This window comes from Oryctolagus cuniculus, chromosome 19, assembly GCF_964237555.1.
Source record: "Oryctolagus cuniculus chromosome 19, mOryCun1.1, whole genome shotgun sequence".
NCBI lineage: Eukaryota > Metazoa > Chordata > Mammalia > Lagomorpha > Leporidae > Oryctolagus > Oryctolagus cuniculus.
Genome location: NC_091450.1, coordinates 38,701,929 through 38,723,815, shown reverse-complemented (window position 1 = coordinate 38,723,815; position 21,887 = coordinate 38,701,929). Strand labels below are relative to the sequence as shown.

Sequence of the window (21,887 nt, the reverse complement as noted above, 5' to 3'; positions counted from 1 at the left end):
TCTTTACTATTAGCAACAAATTCCATAAATCTCGGGTAGTCAGGAGCTCAGTTTTACCTGAGCCCACACAGCAAGGAAATACCCTTGTGCTGTTTCTGTAACAATTTGTAACACGGCAGACTGTGACCTCAGATAGGGTGTTACTCCATGGCGGGGACTGGAGGGGCCAGAGAAGCGGGTGATGTCATGAGGGCACTTCACAATGCTGGAGGAGCCATGGAATTCAAAATTAAATTTATTTTGGTGCAAGACATTTTTGATAATCCATGCATCATGTTTTCCAGAATATGCATTTCCCTTGGACTTTCTGAAGACTCCCTGTATGCCTCATACCAAGTGGAGGGGAGGCAGGACTTACAGAGCGTGCACTGTGTGCTTGTCTCTGTGCCAGGTGTCTTTAGACGCAAAATCCCATGCAGTTTCCACCATAATGCAGCAGGGTGGGGATCCAGTTCATCAGAATAGGGACAGCAACTTGGCTTTGCAGAGTCCTGTGGCTCCCCACACGACTAGGTTGTGAGCTAGAGTTTCTACACCGCAGAACTTGTCTTTCTTGGGCTGACTTGCCCACCCCCTCCTTCCCGCTCCAGTTCATACCGCGGAGTCCCGACCCCAGAAGCTCAGAGCCTGACCTGACTTGGAAATGGATTTGTTTCAGACGTGATCAGTTGCGGACCCCTAATCCAAGAGGGTGGATGTCATTGTAGGAAGGAGGGGTGTGTGCACGCAGACAGGTGCACAGGGACAGTGTCCTGGGGAGACGTGGACGCACACACGATGTGCACACCGGGAGGAGCCACGGGAAGACAGAGACACTGCCACTGCAGAGAAGTGGCCGCCAGCCACAGACAGGCCTGGACGACTCCTCCCAGGCACTGTCATAGGGCACCTGGCCCTGCCCACACCTTGACATCCAGAACTAAGAGGAAATAAACTCCTGTTGTTTCAGTCACGTCTGCTATGATACCAGAACAGTTTTTCAGGCTAATGTTAGGATTCCTGTAGGTTCTCGACCCACAGTCAGCAGTTGCTTTAGACAAAAGACCAGGGAAGAAAGCAGGCCGGCCCCAGAGCAGGCAGCGGCTGGGGAAACACTGGGCCTGGAGGCGCAGCACCCACCTCTGCCCCCACCCTACCCCACCCAGATCTTCCTGGAGGGGCGGTTGTCAGGGGAGACAGAGGGGGCTTCCCCAGCCTTGGCAGCCCGGGGAGGCAGCAGAGTCTCTTTCCTGCCCCCTTCTGATGCTGTGCACGTGCCTGCATGGCACCAGCCTGGCTCCAGGTGTAGTGCACGTGCTGCAGACAGGGGAGACGCCGCGGCCCTCCTCACACTTGTGCAAGGAGATAACGTGGGCCTCCCAGTGTGTCACCGGGCGTCACTCATGGGTGATGCAGCCCTTCAGTGAAGCATCCATTTTTCTGACAGGGTGGTCATGTATCGGTGGTTTAAGCATACTGTGTTCTCAGAGGGACGCCTGTCGCACACGCAGGACCTTGTCCCGTGCACCTCCCAGCGGAGCTCCTGTGCGTGTAGGATGGCCACTGTGTGTCCTGAAGGCCACCCAGGCTTTTACCAGGACACGGCCTGCACAGGCACTTACGCTGTAGAAATGAGAAATGCGCCAGTACCTTGAATCGACTGTAAATTAACGGGGTTGTTTGCATTAGAAGAGAGCGCAAACCTGCAATTTACCTGACTTCATTTAGAATAAGACGAGAACACCAAATACAGTGTGTGCCCAAGATGTCAGCGCTGTGTTCTAGAAACCCTGTCCTTATCTGTAAAGAGACAGGCCGTTGGCATAGCAACGCTGCCCACCTCTCAAATCCTTAACTGTTTCCTGCAGGTCAATCTTTGAAACTCTAAGTGCCCAATCCTCACTACAGATCTATAAATAATAGCTGATTTTCTAAGATGTGGTAATGTGCACACCCATTGACTGGAGGGCCACCTGTGTCCCCAGAGAACGAGGGCAGCAGCTCAGGCTTTGAACGTGGCTGCGTCTCTCACGAGCACAGAGCCAGGGGAGGCTGCTAAAGGAGAGGAAATGGCAGAGTTCGGGACTAAAATTTCAGCTAATTCAGACTCCACTGGGAGACATCTGCCATCCAGCCACAAAGTGCTCATGCATCTAAGGTTTGGAAAAGGAGAACCGTAGCTATCGCGTATCGCGAGGTCAGCTCAGCTCCCCTCTCTACCTGGTCATCTGAAGTTTAAGACGCTCCCAGAAATCCCTCCTTTGTTAAAAACAAAATCTATTTCCTCTCCTTCCTCTGCTCTCCGGCTGCAGGACTTCTCGCTCCGCAGCCGCTGCCGCTCCTCCTGGGGTGTCTTTTGTCCATGGGATGCCATGGAACCTGTCGACCACACTCCAGTACCACGAGCGTCACACACAGGCGGGTCCCGTTTCTGCTCCCACTCCCGATGCACTGTGCTACTGCGGTGACGCCTTCATTTCAGATGAGGGGGGCAGCTTGCGCTTCTGCCCCTGCTCCTCTCCAACCCTGGCCTGTCCCCGTCAGCTCCACTCTCTCTTTACCTCCCCTCTCTGCCTGCCCTGCCACCTCAAATAGCCGAGCCATGCCTGGCAGGAGGGTGCCCTCTGCTGGGAGGGCAAAGGTTGGCACCAGAAACCAACACAGCTGCAGCTGGGAGGGCACTGCCGGTCAGGTGGCCTCCTGGGGAAGAGCTACGGGCAAGACGGAGGACCGCAGCCCTGCAGGACCAGCACAACTGGCAGGGGCCCCCGAGAGTCTGCAGGCTTGGGGGCTGGCACCAGCAACGGGCACATTTCCGAGGACAGACCCAGCCAGGAGGCCATTAATCAGCATTAAACATGGCTGAAATTTGAATCACACCTTGAAGTGAGCATCAGTGAATTTATTATTCTATCTGGGGTGAAACACGTGGACAGCTCTGCTCCCAGAGAGAGAGATGTTGTATCAAAAAATTTTTTTTGAAGATTTATTTACTGGGGCAGGTAAAGCTACCGCTTGCAGTGTCAGCATCCCCTATGGGCACCAGTTCAAGTCCTGGCTCCTCCACTTCTTTAACAGCTCCCTGCCGGTGCCTGGGAAAGCAGCAGAAGATGGCCAGAGTCCTTAGGCCCCTGCACCCATGTGGGACACTGGGAAGAAGCTCTGGCTCCTGGATTGCATCTGCCCAGCTCTGGCCATTGTGGCCATTTGGGGAGTGAACCAGCAGACGGAAGATCTCTCTCTCTCTCTACCTCTTTCTGTAACTCTGCTTTTCAAATACATAAATCTTCAAAAAAAGATTCATTTATTTATTTGAAAGTCACAATCACAGGGAGAGGGAGAGGGAGAGAGACAGAGACAGAGATCTTGCATCTACTGGTTCACTCCCCAAACGGCTGCAATGGCCAGGGCTGGGCCAGGCCGAAGCCAGGAGCCAGAGCTTCTTCTGGGTCTCCCATGCAGGTGCAGGGATCCAGGCACTTGGGTCACCCTCCACTGCTTTCCTAGGCACAGGCAGTGAGCTGGATCAGAAGCAGAGTAGCCAGGACTCGAACTGGTGTCCTTACAGGATGCCGGCACTAAAAACAGCAGCTTAACCCGTTAACACCACTGTGTCGGCCTCCAAAATTTCTAACCAAACAAAAATTCAATTAAAAACTAAAATATGATTTTCCAAAAGTGAGAATCCTCAAAAGAAGAGACTGTGGTGGGTAACCAAGCAAACTTCAGTTGCAGGAACAGTTCTTATTCTCAGGACACAGCTTCCCAACACGGGAATTACGAACACGGGAATCATGAACATCAGGACTCCGAGATGGAAGCAGTGCGTTCTGCAGGGGGTAGGCACATATATAATGCCAGCAACTAAGGCAAAGAAAATCTGCTACGCTTCTTTGATGCAAAATCTATACCTCAATATTAATTAAATTATAGCAGTCCTGGCCGGCGCCACGGCTCACTAAGCTAATCCTCCGCCTGTGGTGCCAACACCCCAGGTTCTAGTCCCGGCTGGGGCACCAGTTCTGTCTCAGTTGCCCCTCTTCCAGGCCAGCTCTCTGCTGTGCCCCGGGAGTGCAGTGGAGGATGGCCCAAGTGCTTGGGCCCTGCACCCCGTGGGAGACCAGGAGAAGCACCTGGCTCCTGGCTTCAGATCGGCGCAGCACCAGCTGTAGCAGCCATTTGGGGGGTGAACCAACGGAAGGAAGACCTTTCTCTCTGTCTCTCTCTAACTCTGCCTGTCAAAAACAACAACAACAACAAATTATAGGAGTCCCTACAAAAGTAAACAATACTGCAGGGGAAAGCCTCCCCAGAGCCACTGTGCAAGAGACGAGACAAGAAAGCAGTCAGGGGCGCCTTTACCCAGAGCTCATCCTCTGCACTATCAGCCGCTGCAAACACAGGTTCTCAAAAGCCACGCAGGCTGCTACCAAGAGCCTCAACTCAGCGCTGTACCACTTATTCTTTGAAACATTATCAAAACAGCATTTCCGTTTCTTATCACAGCACATTGTCTTCATCTTTGTATAACACTCAGTTTGCTGCTTTCTGAGTGAAATCCTTGAAAAGTAGTTTAGCTGGGTATAAAATTGGAGATTGAATCATTTTCCTGTAGCTTCTTCCAGATAATTATTCCTCTGTCTTTGATCTCTTGTTCTTTTTTTTTTTTTAATTTTTTTGACAGGCAGAGTGGACAGTGAGAGAGAGAGAGACAGAGAGAAAGGTCTTCCTTTTTTTCCGTTGATTCACCCCCCAATGGCCGCTACGGCCAGTGCACTGCGCTGATCCGAAGCCAGGAGCCAGGTGCTTCTCCTGGTCTCCCATGCGGGTGCAGGGCCCAAGCACTTGGGCCATCCTCCACTGCACTCCCGGGCCACAGCAGAGAGCTGGACTGGAAGAGGGGCAACCAGGACAGAATCCGGCACTCCGACCGGGACTAGAACCTGGTGTGCTGGCACCACAGGCAGAGGATTAGCCTATTGAGCTATGGCGGTGCTGACCATGGTCTCTTGTTCTTAAGTGGTCACTTCAGTCACGCTGCCTTAGCTCCCTGGGTAATCTGAGTTACAGCATGACTCATTTCAATGGGTGTTTATTTTTATCTATTCTGTTAAGGATTCATGCTCCTTCAACTTCTGTCCACTGGTAATTCTTCAGCCATTATCTATGACCATCTCTCTCCCTTTTGAGTCCTATTAGATAGGGCTACATCTTCTCACTTTGTTCTTTTTTTTTTTTTAATTTGACAGGTAGAGTTATAGACAGTTAGAGAGGGATGGAGAGAAAGGTCTTCCTTCCGTTGGTTCACTCCCCAAATGGCTGCTACGGTAGGCACTGTGCTGATCCAAAGCCAGGAGCCAGGCACTTCCTCCTGGTCTCCCATGTTGCCCACACTTTTGGTTTCCCAAGCACTTGGTCCATCCTCCACTGCACTCCTGGGCCATAGCAGAGAGCTGGACTGGAAGAGGAGCAACCAGGACTATAACCTGGTGCCCATATGGGATGCCAGTGCAGCAGGCAAAGGATTAACCAAGTGATCCATGGCGCTGGCCCCCTCACTTTGTTCTTTATGTCTTTTTATCTCTATGTCATAGTTTCAATCTTTATCTTTGTGCTGTGTTTTGAGTTATTTACTCAAATCTAGCATCCAGTTGATCAATTCTTTCTGTGGCAGTGTCTAAACTGCTTTGTACATCATTCACAGGGTATTATTTTCAACTAATGTGTCCTATTTGGTTATTTCTAAACAAGAATCTGCCTTAAATTGGTATTTTAAAATTTTCTAAAGTTTTAACTTTCTTTGAATAATGTTAAGTCTTTCACAATGTTTATTGCATATCCTCCATCAGACCATAGTTTTAGAAGTATTGTAAAGCAATCAGGGCCCTCCCTCTTATTTCCTTTCTCAAAAGTGACTCACTTTTACTTAGGGCAGGTTTTTCCTCATGTGTTGACAGTTGATTTCTAACTGGGACAGTCTGGCTATGGAACTCTCTCCGGAGAGGAGTCACGCTTGCTCTGTTAGCTGCTCAGAAAGTCTGGCCTGGAACCCTGACTGTTTTGCTTTTTGTATCTTCTATTTGTTTTGATTTGGTTTTAGAGAAGAGTCCTTGACTGGGGTATATTATAAACCATTCCCAGAGAATACAGGGGTAGTGGGGACAACAGTCAGGGCCTTCCAACCACAGGTACTTCCATCAGTAACATTTTATCTGCACAAAACTAATCAAGGAAATGCTGAGCTTTCATTAAAAAAGCTTTATTGTGGTGCTGTGGTGTAGTGGGTAAAGATGCCCCTGCAGTGCCGGTATCCCATATGGGCACCAGTTCAAGTCCCAGCTACTCCACTTCAGATCCAGCTCTCTGCTATGGCTTCTGAAAGCAGGAAAAAATGGTCTAAGTTTTTGGGTCCCTGCACCTGCGTGGGCCTGGCTTTGAATCGGCACAGCTCCAGCTGTTTTGGCCATCTGGGGAGTGAACCATTGGATGGAAGACCTCTCTCTCTCTACCTCTGCCTTTTAAATAAAATAAATAGATCTAAAAAAAGCTTTACAGCGATATAATCCCTATATCACACAACTCACCTATTTAAGGTACACAATTCAAATTGTTGCATTTCAGAACCCCCAAAAGAAGTCCTGAACCCATAACCAGTCACTCCCACTCCTCTCGAATCCCTCCAGCCATGCCCAGACAGCCACTAACCTATTCTCTGTCTCAAGCTTTGCCTGTTCTAGACATTTCACACAAATGGGAGCATGTAATATGTGGTCTTTCGTGTCTGGCCTCTTCCACTTAGCACCACGTTTTCAAGGTTCACCCACGGTGTAGCATGTATCAGAATTCTACCCCTTTTTATTGCTGAAGTACTCATTTATCACGTTTTCTTATCCACTCATCAGCTGATGGGCATTTGAGTTGTTTCTCTCTACTTTGTGGCTATTACAGTGCTGTCACCAACATTCAGGTGTAAGCTCTTCCGTGGACATCTGCCTGCAGTTCCCTAGGGTACGTCTCCAGGAGTGGAACTGCTGTGTCGTATGGCGACTCTTTATCCTTTTAAGGATTTCAATCATTTCCCACAGTTGCTGTATCATCTCCATTCCACCCACAATGTCCACAGGTTTCAATTTCTTCCCATCATCACCAACACAGGGAAATGACCAACTTTTCTTTTCCAGCCATCTTACAGGTATAAAGTGATATCTCATTATGGTTTAGATCTGCACTTCCCTGGTGGCCAGTGGGCCAGTGGTGGGACCTCCTTTCCTGTGCCTTTTAACCATCTGTATATCCAATTTGTAGAAATGTTTACTCATATCCTACTCCAGTTTTTAATTGGATCATTTGTCTATTCATTGCACAGCAGTAAGAAGCCCTTATATATTCCAGATACAAGTCCCTTTTCAGATATGTAATTTGAAAATACTGTCATCCATTTGCAAACAAGTTTTTACATCTTCTTTGGCTTGGCATATTTTTTTTTAATTTTTTTTTTGACAGGCAGAGTGGATAGTGAGGGAGACAGAGAGAAAGGTCTTCCTTTTGCCATTGGTTCACCCCCCAATGGCCGCTGCGGCTGGTGCGCTGCAGCCGGCGCACCGCGCTGATCCGAAGGCAGGAGCCAGGTGCTTCTCCTGGTCTCCCATGGGGTGCAGGGCCCAAGGACTTGGGCCATCCTCCTCTGCACTCCTGGGCCACAGCAGAGAGCTGGCCGGGAAGAGGGGCAACCGGGACAGAATCCAGCGCCCCGACCGGGACTAGAACCTGGTGTGCCGGCGCCGCTAGGTGGAGGATTAGCCTAGTGAGCCGCGGCGCCGGCGGCATATTTTTTTTTAAACAACACACAAGTTTTCGTTCTGATACAATCCAGTTTATCCACATTTTTCTTTTGTTGCCCACACTTGGTTTCTGGAACCAAGTACATTAAATTCTCTTCTGGGCGTTTCTGGACCACTCACATGGGACAAATTCAGAAATCGAACTTGAGTCTCTTTTCTCATGCCGTGTCCAGGGTGACACACGTGAGTTCCTGTGGGTAGATATGTTTCGTGTTCCCCACCCAGGAAAGCACAGCCGACAGCCTTGTCTTCCTGAAGTATGTTGGTCTCTCCCACCTCACAGGGATCCGAGGCAGGCTCTGCTGTGCTGCCTGGGTATCACCCCAAGTCCTGAAATGGCCAGGACACCCTGGGCAGACGCAGCTACAGCTCAGCACTGGCTGCCCCAGGTTCAGTGCCCTCTGTGCCTCTGACATCTGGGGAGTTTCCCTGTTTTTCATTTTTAAAACTGCTGCCTGCAATGCCAACATTCCATACGGGCACCAGGAGTCCTGGCTGCTCCACTTCCGAACTAGCTCTCTGCTGTAACTTGGGGAAGCAGAAGATGGCCCAAGTCCTCGGGCCCCTGCACCCGTGTGGGAGACCTGGAAGAAGCTCCTGGCTCCTGGATTCGGATCAGTGCAGCTCCGGCTATTGCGGCCAATTGGGGAGTGAACCAGTGGATGGAAGACCTCCCTCTCTCTCTCTCTCTGCCTTCAAATAAATCAATAAATCTTTAAAAAGAAAGTGGACCAATGCGAATGTAAACCCCAGAAACCTATAAGGGCCTCCTGATAATGGCCATGTCCTGTTCAGAGCTATTTGGTATCTGTCATTGATGGGAAGTGAAGAATGAGCAAAAAAGGATGGAAGGCAAACCTTTCTCCACGGCTTCCCGAAAGTCCTCGCTTGGTGACATACAGTGAGAACGGTACAGGTGCCCTGAGCCCGCCGTGCCCGGCTGCACCCTGTGCCCATGCCTACCACCGCTCCCTCCTGCCTGAAGGGTGACGGCCAGAGCTCTGCACCGTGCAGCTCCTCCACCTTCCTAAGCTTGCCTTCTCCCTACCTCTCATCCCATCACTGAATTCTTTTCTTTCTTTTTTTTTGAAAGGCAGAGTGGACAGTGAGCGAGAGAGACAGAGAGAAAGGTCTTCCTTTTGCTGTTGGTTCACCCTCCAATGGCTGCCGCGGCTGGCGTGCTGTGGCCGGAGCACCACACTGATCTGAAGCCAGGAGCCAGGTGCTTCTCCTGGTCTCCCATGGGGTGCAGGGCCCAAGCACTTGGGCCATCCTCCACTGCACTCCCTGGCCACAGCAGAGAGCTGGCCTGGAAGAGGAGCAACCGGGACAGAATCTGGCACCCCGATCAGGACTAGAACCCGGTGTGCCAGCGCAGCTAGGTGGAGGATTAGCCTAGTGAGCCGCGGCGCCGGCCCATAACTGAATTCTAACTTCACCTCCTGAGGCAGTTTTCACTGCTTAACAATTTAATTAGTTTTGTTATTTAAAACAACAGCGACAGCAGCAGAAGCCCTCCTCACCACGGGTCTCAGCACTCGGGTGGAAGCGCGGAGGTTCTGAGCTGGGTGCTGGGGGATGTTCAGAGACTGGAGGTGGAAGTTCCTGCTGGTGGGCACCAGCCGCCCTGTCCCACACTGGCAGCACAGGCGGCCTCCCTCCCTGACCCTGTTCCCCCTGAGCCTCCAGGACCAAGGAGCCAGGAACTGTCTCCAGGACACGGAGCTGTGTCCATGACAACACTAAATCAACAGGGCTACACTGCTTTCATTTAACACCTATGCATGGATTTCAAAATTTTTCTGCACCAAAATAAGCCTGTCATTCAAAGCCATTTTCCCCACAACTCTTTAAAGTCCCTTCACAAGGCTCTTTTCCCTAAAAGCCTCCAAAGAAGGGTAAATCTATGGCAACTCCATGATTTTTAAGTTCCCAAGGGAAACATAATTGGCTAGCTGAGAATGACAGAAGTCTATGTGATCAGGTGGGCAGCTTAGGAAGCCCGGTGATCAGCTGGAGGGACAGAAATCGACACCATCAGGTTGGAAGGATGAAAACCATGTGATCAGCTGGGAAATTCTTGTACCATAAAGACCATGATCAGTCAGCAGAGAGAAAGAGCAGTACCTGCGTTGGATGTCAGCACGGAAATTGGCCCGAGGTCCTCCTGGGGAAGGAGTGGGTGAGCCTTGGTCACTACCTCTGACCAGTGGCTGGGCTCACAGCCTCCACCGTTCAGACCTCCTTGCTTGGTTCTGGGCCAAGTGAGGAATTTATTTTTAGAATTATCTGCAACAGCCTAAGTCAGTCCAGAATTAAAACTCTCTGTCCAGTCCACACTGTGACATCTGCCAAAGATGACCAGAGAGCAAGACAACCAGTTCCTTCCTTCTCAGGACCAAAGCCCACTAACAGCCTGGATGGAAGGGGCCCAGGCCACATCACAGCATGTCTTTAGGGAGTGCTAGCCCTACTCCTCTCTGCTCCCACAAACCACTGTGGACTGATCCAAGTCCATCTGCAAAGCCGTGGTGATCGGGAGGCACACAGTCCACAGCACAGTCAGCAGGAACCACTCAGCGACGACCAAAGCCACATCTGCTCTTCCTGCTGGCCATCAGCAGTGACCCCGTGAGGGGCTGGTGGGGACAAGCAGAGCAATATAGGCTGACCAAGGACAGGTTAGAGGCAGCTGTGCCCACGCTTGCTCCCTCTGTCCCCTCTGGGAGCAGCTGCAGAGGGTGACCAATTCCCAGGACAGCAGCGCCTGGGGCCCTGAGTCAGCACACAGAGGTCCCACCTGGGACTGTGTGAGTGAGAAACTGCGGTGTTGCTGTGGCACTTGACCCAGTGGGGGGTCTGTCGGCTGCTGCGGACTTGACCATCTTAACCTCAATCTACGTAGGAGGAAGCCTCAGCACCTTGTATTTTAAAGATGCCCCACGGGGTCTTTGCAGATCCTGCTTTTTATCCCTGAGATAAAAGTTGTCCCTAATTAAAAATAACATGAGTCCAGTCCCTGTCGGAATTTACCACCAACCTGAAATGCACGGCCCTGGGCCCTAGTGAAGTTGGACCTAAATTCTGGTCCAGGGCTAACCAGTGGGTCCTGTACAGTGCCAATGTGGACATGAATGGGACAGGCGTCAGGAACCATCAGCTGGAGGTGGGGACTTGGGTTCATGACCCCACCCTCTTACCTGACTCCCGTGTGCGACCCCGAACCACCTCGCTCCAGGGCCCGGCCCCGATGGCGTTGAAGGCCTGCATCTGCAGCTCGTACTCGGTCCACTCCTCCAGCGCCTCGATGGTCAGCTCCCTCTCCAGCCGGTCGCTGACAACTTGGGACAGTGCCGAAGACGGGAAGTCTGGGCGCCAGTACTTGACCCTGTAGCCCACGGACTCGGGGTTCCCGTTGTACTGGGAGTCGGGCAGGGGCTGTGAATGAACACATGAGAAGCTGACATCTGAGAACGGCCACCTCCAAGCTCCCAGAGGACGGCCTGTCTTACGAGACCAATTCCATGGCAAATATTTTCTTGGTAGAATATTCTTAGCATCCTCTACTTCCCTTTTCCCTGAAATGTTTCTCTGTTAATTAAAGGAAACCCTGTCAGTAACTTTGGACATGATTTCCTTTAATACGTTTTGGTTTAGTTTTGTGAGGATGTGTTCCGATCCATATCAGCTGGCTATGCTGCACACACCGAGTATTGGTTCTGTGTCGACTTGGCGTAAAGACGTCTCGGCCCAATGTGTCGCACCACCACCAGCTTTCCTGCCTCATAGAACATTCCTCAGGCGCCAGCAGTGAGTGACGGATGCTACTCATTATACAATATCCTGGGCTGATCCGAGATCCAACAACAAAGGTAAATGCCGATGTCTGTGGCTTAGTGATGGGGCTACTTTGAAGCAGGAAACAGCTAGGCCCTGGACTCACGTGAACACGCCCTGCTGCCCCCCTCTCAGCTCCCGACTCACCACCCAGCGGAGCCGCAGGCTTGTCTCACTAGCAGTTCGGACTGTGATGCTGGTCGGAGCCACGTCTGGGGGTGCCTGCAGCGTCTGGATGACCCGGGAAGACTGGCTGAAGGGGCTCGGACCAACGATGTTCACTTGCCTCATTCGGAATCTGGGGTAAAGCCGTGGAGGAGGGTTAGCCCGAAGCACGGGAAAGAGGAAACCAAACAGAACCCAGGTCTGTTTCTCAGGGGAGGCTCAGACACAGTGTGCCTGCCCGCACATTGTGAACCACTGGGTGGAAGATCTTTCTCTTTCAAATGAAATTAAATTAACAAACAAAAGAACTTAGAAAAGAATTCTTGTACCATAAAGACCATGGCTTAAGGACACCCTCTTTCTACCTGGCTTCATTCAAAATGCAAATTACACACGAAGGGGTCTTCAGAAAATACATAATATGGAAAACCTATGCATGCATTTCAAAATTTTTCTGCACCAAAATAAGCCTGTCATTCAAAACCATTTTCCCCACAACTCTTTTTTTTTTTTTTTTTTTTTTTGACAGGCAGAGTGGTCAGTGAGAGAGAGAGACAGAGAGAAAGGTCTTCCTTTGCCGTTGGTTCACCCTCCAATGGCCGCCACAGCCGGCGCGCTGAGGCCGGCGCTCTGCGCTGATCCAATGGCAGGAGCCAGGTGCTTCTCCTGGTCTCCCATGGGGTGCAGGGCCCAAGCACTTGGGCCATCCTCCACTGCACCCCCTGGCCACAGCAGAGAGCTGGCCTGGAAGAGGGGCAACCGGGGCAGAATCTGGCGCCCTGACCGGGACTAGAACCCGGTGTGCCGGTGCCGCAGGTGGAGGATTAGCCTATTGAGCCGCGGTGCTGGCCTCTTTAAAGTCCCCTCACAAGGCTCTTTTCCCTAAAAGCCTCCAAAGAAGGGTAAATCTATTGCAACTCCGTCGTTTTTAAGTTCCCAAGGGAAACATAATTGGCTAGCTGAGAATGACAGAAATCTATGTGATCAGGTGGGCAGCTTAGGAAGCCCGGTGATCAGCTGGAGGGACAGAAATCAACACCATCAGGTTGGAAGGATGAAAATCCCTGTGATCAGCTGGCAAAGACACCAATCTACGTGATCACATGGCAAAGATAAACCCCTCCATGTCAGGTGGGGATATAGAAATCTTCATGATTAGGTGGGAAATCTATGGGATCAGGCGGGAAGGCCAGAAATCTATGTGGTGATCAACTGCCATTGGATGATTCAACTTAGGGTACCCTCAGGGGATCAAAGGAGTCACCCAACGGAAGAGCAGTATCACAAGGTTGCTACCAAATGATGGCTTTCAAAGTCCAATTTATTTTGGACTTGCAATGACTTTTTTTTTTTAAGATTTATTTTATTTGTTTGAAAGACAGAGTTACAGAGAGAGAGGTAGAGACAGAGAGAGGTCTCCCATCCGCTGTTTTACTCCCCAGATGGCCGCAATGGCCGTAGCTGCGCCCATCCAAAGCCAGGAGCCAGGAGCTTCCTCCAGGTCTCCCATGCGGGTGCAGGAGCCCCAGGACTTGGGCCATCATCTACTGCTAGATCAGGCCATAGCAGAGAGCTGGATTGGAAGAGGAGCAGCCGGGACTAGAACCAGCGCCCTTATGGGATGCCAGCGCTTCAGGCCAGGGCTTTAACCTGCTGCACCACAGTGCCGGCCCCAACAATGACTTTTAATTTGTAAGGGCAAAGGGCACCTCCACATCCTGTTCTCTCTATTGGTTTAGAAGAGCAATGGCCCAGAATCCACCTGCCTGGATTCTGACCTGGTGGTAACTCTGAGATCTGTACAGAGAGTGGAGTTAGACATTCTCTAAAACGTCCACGTTAATGCTAGAAGTGCTATCTCTTCTTCATCTATCTATCTATAATTATTTGAATTGGATTTGCATATCATAAAAAAACAAGCCCAGGTACACTCATATTCATTACAGAGGTTCCCTAAATTTACCTGAATCTCACACAGGGACACTGATGTACAATCAAAATTCTGACTTTGAGGTAATTATGTGGCTTCAGCTGATCTTACATGGCAAGTCTTGAATCCCCACAGCTCATTTTAAGCCAAATATTTTCCTCCAAAAATAAGTAGATTGTGTCTTGACTCACACGCTCTAATCATAGGATGTTCAATTGTGCCTTTCATTAGTTTTTTTTTTTTTTAATTCTAACTGTGGTATTGCACAGGAAAAAAATACCCTTCACAAAGATGCAACTTCACCTTTCACTCCCTGAATTAGTAATTCCTGTTCTTCCATTCTCTGATCTGACGAAATGTATCCGTCCTGGCAGAAGGACGGCATTAGCAAAATCCACATCTGGCGGTAACGGGAAGCCTCACCCCCTTCAAGGATCTTACGGGAAGCTGTAACATCACTAACAGCTCATGATCACTGCACCCTTTGTGAAGGCCGCGGATTTACTGCTCAGAGAAGTTGCAGGATCAAGAGGCCAAAGGTTAAAAGGCACGTTAAGTGCTTGGTGCGTGAGCTCAGCAGCTCCCGGGCCCTGGGAGGGGCAGTGGTCGGATCTTCCCGGGACATCTGCTCTGTCTGCACGCAGACTGTTAATGGTCCCCAGAGGCTGCCGAGTGTTTGTAGAGAAAGACGCCACCTCTCTGCTGCCTGATGCAGGAGTGAGCTCTGCCTGCAGGGCCTCGTGCCTGTGACACAGATGGAAAGAACACCGCCAATCCAACATCTGGGAGTGATCTCCTCGGAAAAATAGGAAGGGGCCTTCAAAATTCAGGGGAAATGTGCACTACGGAAAAGCTCTCCCCATGGAGTTCTAAACTTTTTGTGCCCAATGTAGTTATTTTTAAATTTCATATTTCTGCACATTTTTTGACGCATCCTAATACTCAACTGTGTCTCTTGCCTTCTCGTTAAGGTTTGGATTTGCTATCATTGCTACGTGGAAATCTGATTCATATTCTCTCTCTCTCTCTCTCTCACACACACACACACACACACACACACACACACACAAGCACGTTTTGTCCTTGCTCTCAGGAGCCATCTGCTCTCACCTGTAGTGAGTATACGGCGTGAGGTTTGGGATTTCCAGCATCTGGGCTTCGGGCTCATTCTCTTCCTCGTAGAGGCTGACCCACTCCTCCTCATCGCCGATGGCTCCAACCTGCAAAAAGGAATCCTGAAATGGGCTGGACAAGTCATGGGAACCCAGGCTCACCTGCAGACCCCATGCACCTGCCTGCGCCTGGCAGGTTGCCCAGAGCCACGCTGTGTCCCCCACACTGGGGAAAAGGTGTGTCCCGCACTCCTGGCTCTGTGTCTGGGGAACGCAGGCTCTTGCTGTTCTCACCTTCATGTCTGTGAGGGTTTCAGGGAAAAGCCCGATCACTAACTGGGCCCTGGGGATGGAGGGCCTGGGCTGGAGTGTGAAACCTCTGAGCACAAACCTCTGAGGCTCAGAGACCACTGGTGATGGAGAGGACCCTCCACACCATCATGTACGTCCTCCTGTTTTACAGGTGAGAACTCAAAGGGAGGCCCAGAGGGAAAGACGTGTGTGGTGGCAGAGCCACGGGCACAGCCAGGTATCCTCACTTAAACTCCAGGGCCACTTCCAGGGAACAGGGGAGGGAAACCACCACTCTGACCATTTCTGTCCTGCACACGCAGCACAGAGTCTACTGCCAGCCCCTGGCATAACAAAGGTTCTTACACTGCAGAGGAGGGAGTGGCTTCCTCCCTGGGGGGCAGTCCCTGCAGGCCATGTGTGCCCCTAAACTGGAAAAGAAGCACCTCAGGGCAGAGCTTCCTGAAAGCAGAGACTTGCCTTTTGAGGCTGGCCCCTTGGGCTGCTCCTCCATGTCCTGGCTCTCGTCACCCACCTGTGAACCCACACCCTCCTGGCCGGCTCAGGTGGTACGGTCACTTCCGGTGACCTCCTCCAATCTGACCCGGGGCAGCCTGCACCCCTGTGCTCTACGGGTACTGAATCCGAGGTCTGCCATACTTCTCATTCTGCCCACACGGATCCGACCACACCCTTCACTCTCCTTGCACATGCCAGCCAGAGACAACAAGGGGACACAGCAGCTTCAGCCCAGCCTGGACGCCATGAGGGTTCCTCTGGTGGCTTTATGCCTCTGGTCACAGGTACATCCCATACTGTGGGTCTGGGGGCACCCAGGGCATACACCCACAGGACAGGGGCATCTTGGGTCAGACAAGCTGGTCAAGGATGGAGAAGTCCAGGACCCTGGCATTTAACATTTCCCAAGTGACTGAAACGGCAGAACAGGAATGTGCTGATTAAGTCTACAGAGGAAACCAAGTGGGCAGGTGGCCAAGTCCTGGCAGGGAGGCAGAGGAACTGCCAATGACGTTGGCACCGTGCAGGCATAGATGTGAAGAGGGGCCCGAGCAAGTCCCAGTGCTGGCAGCACCTCCTAAGGGAAACCAGAGGCAAGGCTCCAAACACCAGGAATGAAAACCACTAAGGCAGTGGACGGCTCCTCAGGGTGCTGCGCGTGGAGTTACCCTACGAGCCAGCAGCTCCAGGTCCACGGATAGATCACGAAGGACCAGACATCGCTCTCTAACAGGCACCTGTAAGCACCTGTTCACAGTACACTGTTCTCAGCAGCCACCAGGCGAAACCCGGGCCCACGTCCACTGATGAATGGATGGACAACGCATGACACACCCAGATGGTGGACGATTACCCAGCCACTGAAAGAACAAAGCCCAGATACCGGCTACCACATGGGGGACCTCAAAACCATGCTAAGTGAAAGAAGCCAGATCCTGGGGCTGGCGCGGTGGCTCACTTGGTTAATCCTCCGCCTGCAGTGCCCTCATCCCATATGGGCGCCGGGTTCTAGTCCTGGCTGCTCCTCTTCCAGTCCAGCTCTCTGCTGTGGCCTGGGAGGGCAGTGGAGGATGGCTCAAGTGCTTGGGCCCTGCACCCACATGGGAGACCAGGAGGAAGCACCTGGCTCCTGGCTTCAGATCAGTGTAGCTCCAGCCGTGGTGGCCATTTGGGGGGTGAACCAATGGAAGGAAGACCTTTCTCTCTGTCTCTCTCTCTCACTGTCTACTAACTCTACCTGTCAAAAAAAAAAAAAAAAAAAAAAAGCCAGATCCCAAAGCCCACGTGCTGCATAATTCCATTTTATGAAATATCCAGGATCGGTCAGTCCATGGAGACAGAAAGACCGGTGGCTGCCACGGACTGCAGAAGAGGACAGAGGAGAGAGAGTGCTACTGGGCACAGGACTTCCCTTCTGGGTGATGGAATGAGGTGGTGGCGGGACAGCAGAGTGACTGCTAGCTTGGGAACTGCATGCTTTAACATGGTCGACATACACTTTAGTTTAAGTTATGTGTATTTATTCTCAACTGAAAAAAGAAAGTATTAGCCAACGCGGCCAAAAATGCCAGATGGACGATGACCTGGAGAGCAGGAGTCGGCAAGCAGCAGGGCAGGTGCACCTGGGCCGGCGCGGCCAGGAGCAGACCGTGCAGCCCGCAGGGCTGGGGAGGAGGGGAGGGTCCCTGCGCCAGGCCACCCACGCAGTCCTCAGATCCTCGTCTCAGAGAATGAGGAGCAGAGGACACGACCTCAGCAGGGCGAGGAAGGCTGTGCAGGATACTTGTCCTGGAGGAGAGGGTGCGAGACGGCTGTCTGTCTGCCCCTCCCCACTCCCTCAGTGTCTGTAAAGACCCAGGAGACCAGCTGATACTGAATACGGTCTGAGGCCGCCTAACCTTCTCAGGGTTCAGTGGGTACCTGAGGTGGGGGAGTGGCTGGGGGCCTGGGCCAGATACAGGGGAGAGGCAGTCGTTAGCCCATGGCTATGCAGCTCACAGAAGTACCATTCCGCGTGCTGCTGATAACAGTTATGAATTCCTTTTGGCCGAATCCTGTCCAATTCGGGTGAATTTGGGTGTGAAGGGACGCCCTGTCTACTGGGGGCCCCCACAGTAGGGTTCACTGGTTTCAGAGGCAGCTTCTGTGAGCTCCTACTCATGGACGGGATCTTCCAGCTACTAAACCACAGCACTCGTGTTCATTCTCGGGAAATCGGCTACAATCAAAAAAGTCCGGCAGGAATAAAAGGAGGTGACTTTAGTGTCCAGCCAGTCAACTCGAGAGCCCTGGTGAAACGCTGTGGAAGCACCTGTAGCTCACGCGCCAAGTGGCCACAGGGGCTCTTTGCCTCTGGCACCTGCTCCCACCAGTGCAGCCTCTTTGCTCCTCATCCCCTTCCGTATCTACGCTTGGTGAGGGAAACGGGCGCGTGTGTGGTGGGTTTCACTTGTTCTCTAAGTCCCTGAGGGCTAACTCTGACGCTCACTCACCTTCGCAAAGCCACTCCTTTCTCTGTCTCTCTGCCCCTCCCTGGATCCCCTGCTGACAGAAGGCTAAGGAAGGCTGGGCCCAGGTGTGGAACTGGTCTCCCTGCACTCCCCCGGGCACACACGGATTCAGTCTGTCCCTTGCCTCAGTGGCCCTAGACCCACTCACTGGAGTCTGGGGCCTCCTGACCCTGTGGGCCTCCCTCAGCCTGTCTGAGGAACCACACTCAGGGTGAGATCTGTGCGGTGACAAGGCTTAGCAGGGCCACCCGTGGGCAGGACAGTGGCTCTGGCATTCAAGACCATCGTACCCACGTGACCAAGAGGAACGCAGAGAACTGACAAGAGCTGGAGGCTGCGCGGAGGAGGGAGGGGCACTCCTGGGCTACGGACAAAGCTCAGCCAGAGGCCGCTGAGTGGATTTATCTCCTCTGAATTCAGCCTGCAACTCCAGCACGGAGATCCCAGGAAAAGAGGATCCAGCAGGAGCTCAAATCCCTGCTTACTGCCCCCGACATCGGAGGGTCTCCAGGGAAGGGTCTTTCCCTGTCAAAGCCCGGAGGCCCCTTTGCCATCCTCTGAAAGAGGACTCCCCGGGAAGGCAATGCTAGTTAACTACGGGCTTTAGTTTTACTCAATGAGATCTGCAGACTGAGGGCTAGAGCCAAATGGATGGGGACGACAGAGACCACCTGATGTCCAAGGTCAGACATCCTTGCTCTTCCCACCCTTCTAGGTTTCTGGTTTTAAAGAGCGTCGACTTGGATGGGAGCCATACTACCGGTGAGCCCTGGTGGGTGCCACATGGCTCCGTTTGGCTCTGCCACATTTCTCAAGATGCAGTTTCTCATCACCTGAAGGCATCATGCGGCCTCCAACACCTGTACCCATGCAAGTGGTCTTGCCTCTTCCTAACACGTCTGCTCCTCCTCTGTGCAAATGGCAGGCGCCTTTGGGACTGAGAAAGCACGTGGGCCTTAGGAGGCCTCCATGACGAAGCTGCCCCAGCCCCGACATAGGCAAGGCCGGAGAGTATGCAGTCCACACCCTGAGCTCTCTCAGGTTGTATGTGGGCCTCCAGCACACTGCTGGTCCTGTCAAGGACAGGCAACTCGCAACAAAAAAAGAGAGTTTTTCAAAAATGGAATTATAGGTAAGTTTATTTTGGTGTAAAAGTTTTAAAATCCACGTGGCCTTTTTATAAAGTGCAGTTGCATGAGTTTCTTGATGACCTTTCACATAGGATGTGTTTTAAAGATTTTATGTAGCTCATTAACAAGACAAACCAGGTTTGGAGGAGAATATAAGAAAGAAATGTTTAGGGTCAATGGAAGAGAGAATGCTCAGGGGTCAGTGCTGTGGCAGAGTGGGCTAAGCCTCCGGCTGCAGTGCTGGAATCCCACAGGGCCATGGTTCAAGTCCCGGCTGCTCTACTACCAATCCAGCTCCCTGCTAATGTACCTGGGGTAGCAGGAGAAAATGGACCACGTGTTTGGGCCCCTGTACCCTGGTTCCTAGCTTCAGCCTGGCCCAGTTATAGCCAATGCAGACATCTGGGGAGTGAACCAACAGATAGAAGACCTCTCTCTTTCTCTAATTCTGCCTTTCGGATAAATAAAATAAAGATAAAAAAAATAAAAAGAAACAATGCTCAATAATATGTAAGAGTTAGAAACAAAGCTGGATATAAGAGCTACATAAAACATAACCATAACCTCTGGCTTTGCAGCTTCCAATCTTTGACAAGTTAGCATCCAACTTCACAGTGGCTGGGCCAGTCAACAAACAGTTGGTCAAACACAATCACGGTCCTTCAGACAGATAACTCTGAAGCAGGCTTATTAAATAAGGACCTCCGACTATAATCAGCAAACTCTGGCCCACTTCCTGTTTGTGTAAATAAAGTTTTATTGGCACATGGTCAGCTTGTGGGTTACTTTCATGGTCCCACAGCAGAGGTGCAGAGCGGCGAGAGACCACCTAAGCTCCAGCAGTTCCTGCCACCCAGAGGCCGGGCCACACTCCTGCTGCTCCACTCCCAGGGTCTGGCCCGGCCACGGCGTCACTGCTGCCTGCGGAGGTAACACTGCAGACCCTCTTGTACCTGAGCTCCCTGGAGGTAAATGCGGGTCTTATTCACCCCTGTGTCTCCAGCACACCTTCCACCCAGGCCCAGTCTAAATCCGGTGCTCGGCCCTGTGTGTTAACTCATGCATGCATATACCAGTGAACTTGCGAATGATTTAAAAAACCGGTATTCCAAACGGGATACCGTTGGCGTGGAGTCCCAGAAGCAAATGATTACAAAAAACATTCCCATGGCCTTTGGGAGGAAGATTCAGTTTCTATAGTAAAAGGTTCACGTTTTTATCTAACGAGACCAGGGTTCTCTAATCCTTGCTGCCCACACCCCCACCCCACCCCGCCCAGCTCCCTGCTTAGATTTCAAGAGGGCCACTAACAAGGCGCTGGACAGAGACTGGGTTAGGACTCGAAAGATAAAACAAACCAAGAACCCCACAGGAAAGCTGTGGTTTTTGAAAGTTTTTTTTTTTTCTCTATTCCTCCTCTTTTAAGGCTAACAAACAGCACTTTACAATACTTATTACAAAAGCAGAAATGCCATGCTTTTCAAATGCCACTCCGCAGGCTGCACGTCCTCAGGCCCCATTAAGGAGCAATCCTCTACCCGCAGACGCCGTGGGAGTTGCCGAGCCCTGCTATGTGCCGCCGGGAGGCTGCGGCTGCCTGTGTGCCAGCCTCCGACCGGGAGGCTGGGCGAGCTGGAACGCGGGCTTCCACTTCGTCACTGCGGCCTCACGCTCCTCCACCTCTGCCAGGCAGGTTTCCGTTCAGCCTGCAGCGGGAGAGCGCTCGTCTCAGCCAGGCCTCTGGCAAGTCTGGGAGACACAGAGCGGCCTGGGCAGGACCTCAGACGCTCCCACCTGGCGGCCCTGGTGCCGGTCAGCATCCGAGGCCACGGGCCAGTGGCGGCTCAGAGCACAGTCACTAACCTCATCCAAAAGGTAGCTGCAGCTGGAGCGGAGGCATGAAACGAGGGAGGGGATGGAGGCGGCGAGGTGCGGGCTCTCCTCTCCTCCAGAGCCCAGGACAGGGAGGGAAAACCGCCACACTCCTTCCCTGGAATCCTGCCACCCCCGTGTACCCTGCCTGTGTGGCCAGAATTCCAGTGCCAGCAGGAAAACCTGTGTGCTGACAGCTCCTTCAGGTCCCAAGTCCCTTCCTTTTCTGAGTGGCGTCCCCCGCTCCTGAGCCAGGTGACACCCAGACAGGGTGCGCAGGAGGGCCTGGAGTTACAGACAGATGGGGTGGGGGCGGGGGCGGGCTTCTACACAGCTCCTGGCAGAAGAGCCGCACAACCAGGAAGGGCCTGGAAGGCCGGTTCCCTAAGCAGATCCGGAGCTGCGCGGCCCTAATGCGCTGTGAGGGGATTCTGCCCAGCTCCTGGCTGATCTCCAGCTGCTCCCCCAGCCCTTCCCTCCTGCTACCGGCTTCCCGGGTTGTTTCTGTTTTGCCACCTGAGAGTCTTTGTCTCCAGAGGTGGGGGCCTGAAATGGCTGTGCGGACTTTCTACACGTTCCTCCCATGGCCAACTCCGCGTTTGGCCTCCCACTGGCCTTCCGCCTGGCCCCCGCTAGGCCCCTGGGAGCCTCAAATGAAGCCTGCCCGCCCCTTCCTTTCTCCCTCTGCTCCGCGGCCTTCT

General features: G+C 52.2%; 1 protein-coding gene across 6 annotated transcripts in view; it reads right to left on the bottom strand.

Annotated features, from left to right (window-relative positions):
• SDK1 (sidekick cell adhesion molecule 1) overlaps positions 1-21,887 on the bottom strand; it is a 980,492-nt gene that overhangs the window by 92,617 nt on the left and 865,988 nt on the right. For all 6 annotated transcript variants that reach the window (XM_070064289.1, XM_070064291.1, XM_070064290.1 and 3 more), the window contains 3 exons: positions 14,863-14,972; positions 11,805-11,955; positions 11,021-11,258 (listed from right to left, as the gene is read on the bottom strand). In XM_070064289.1, the coding sequence (XP_069920390.1) occupies positions 11,021-11,258; positions 11,805-11,955; positions 14,863-14,972 (499 nt within the window). The remainder of the gene's footprint in view (positions 1-11,020; positions 11,259-11,804; positions 11,956-14,862; positions 14,973-21,887) is intronic.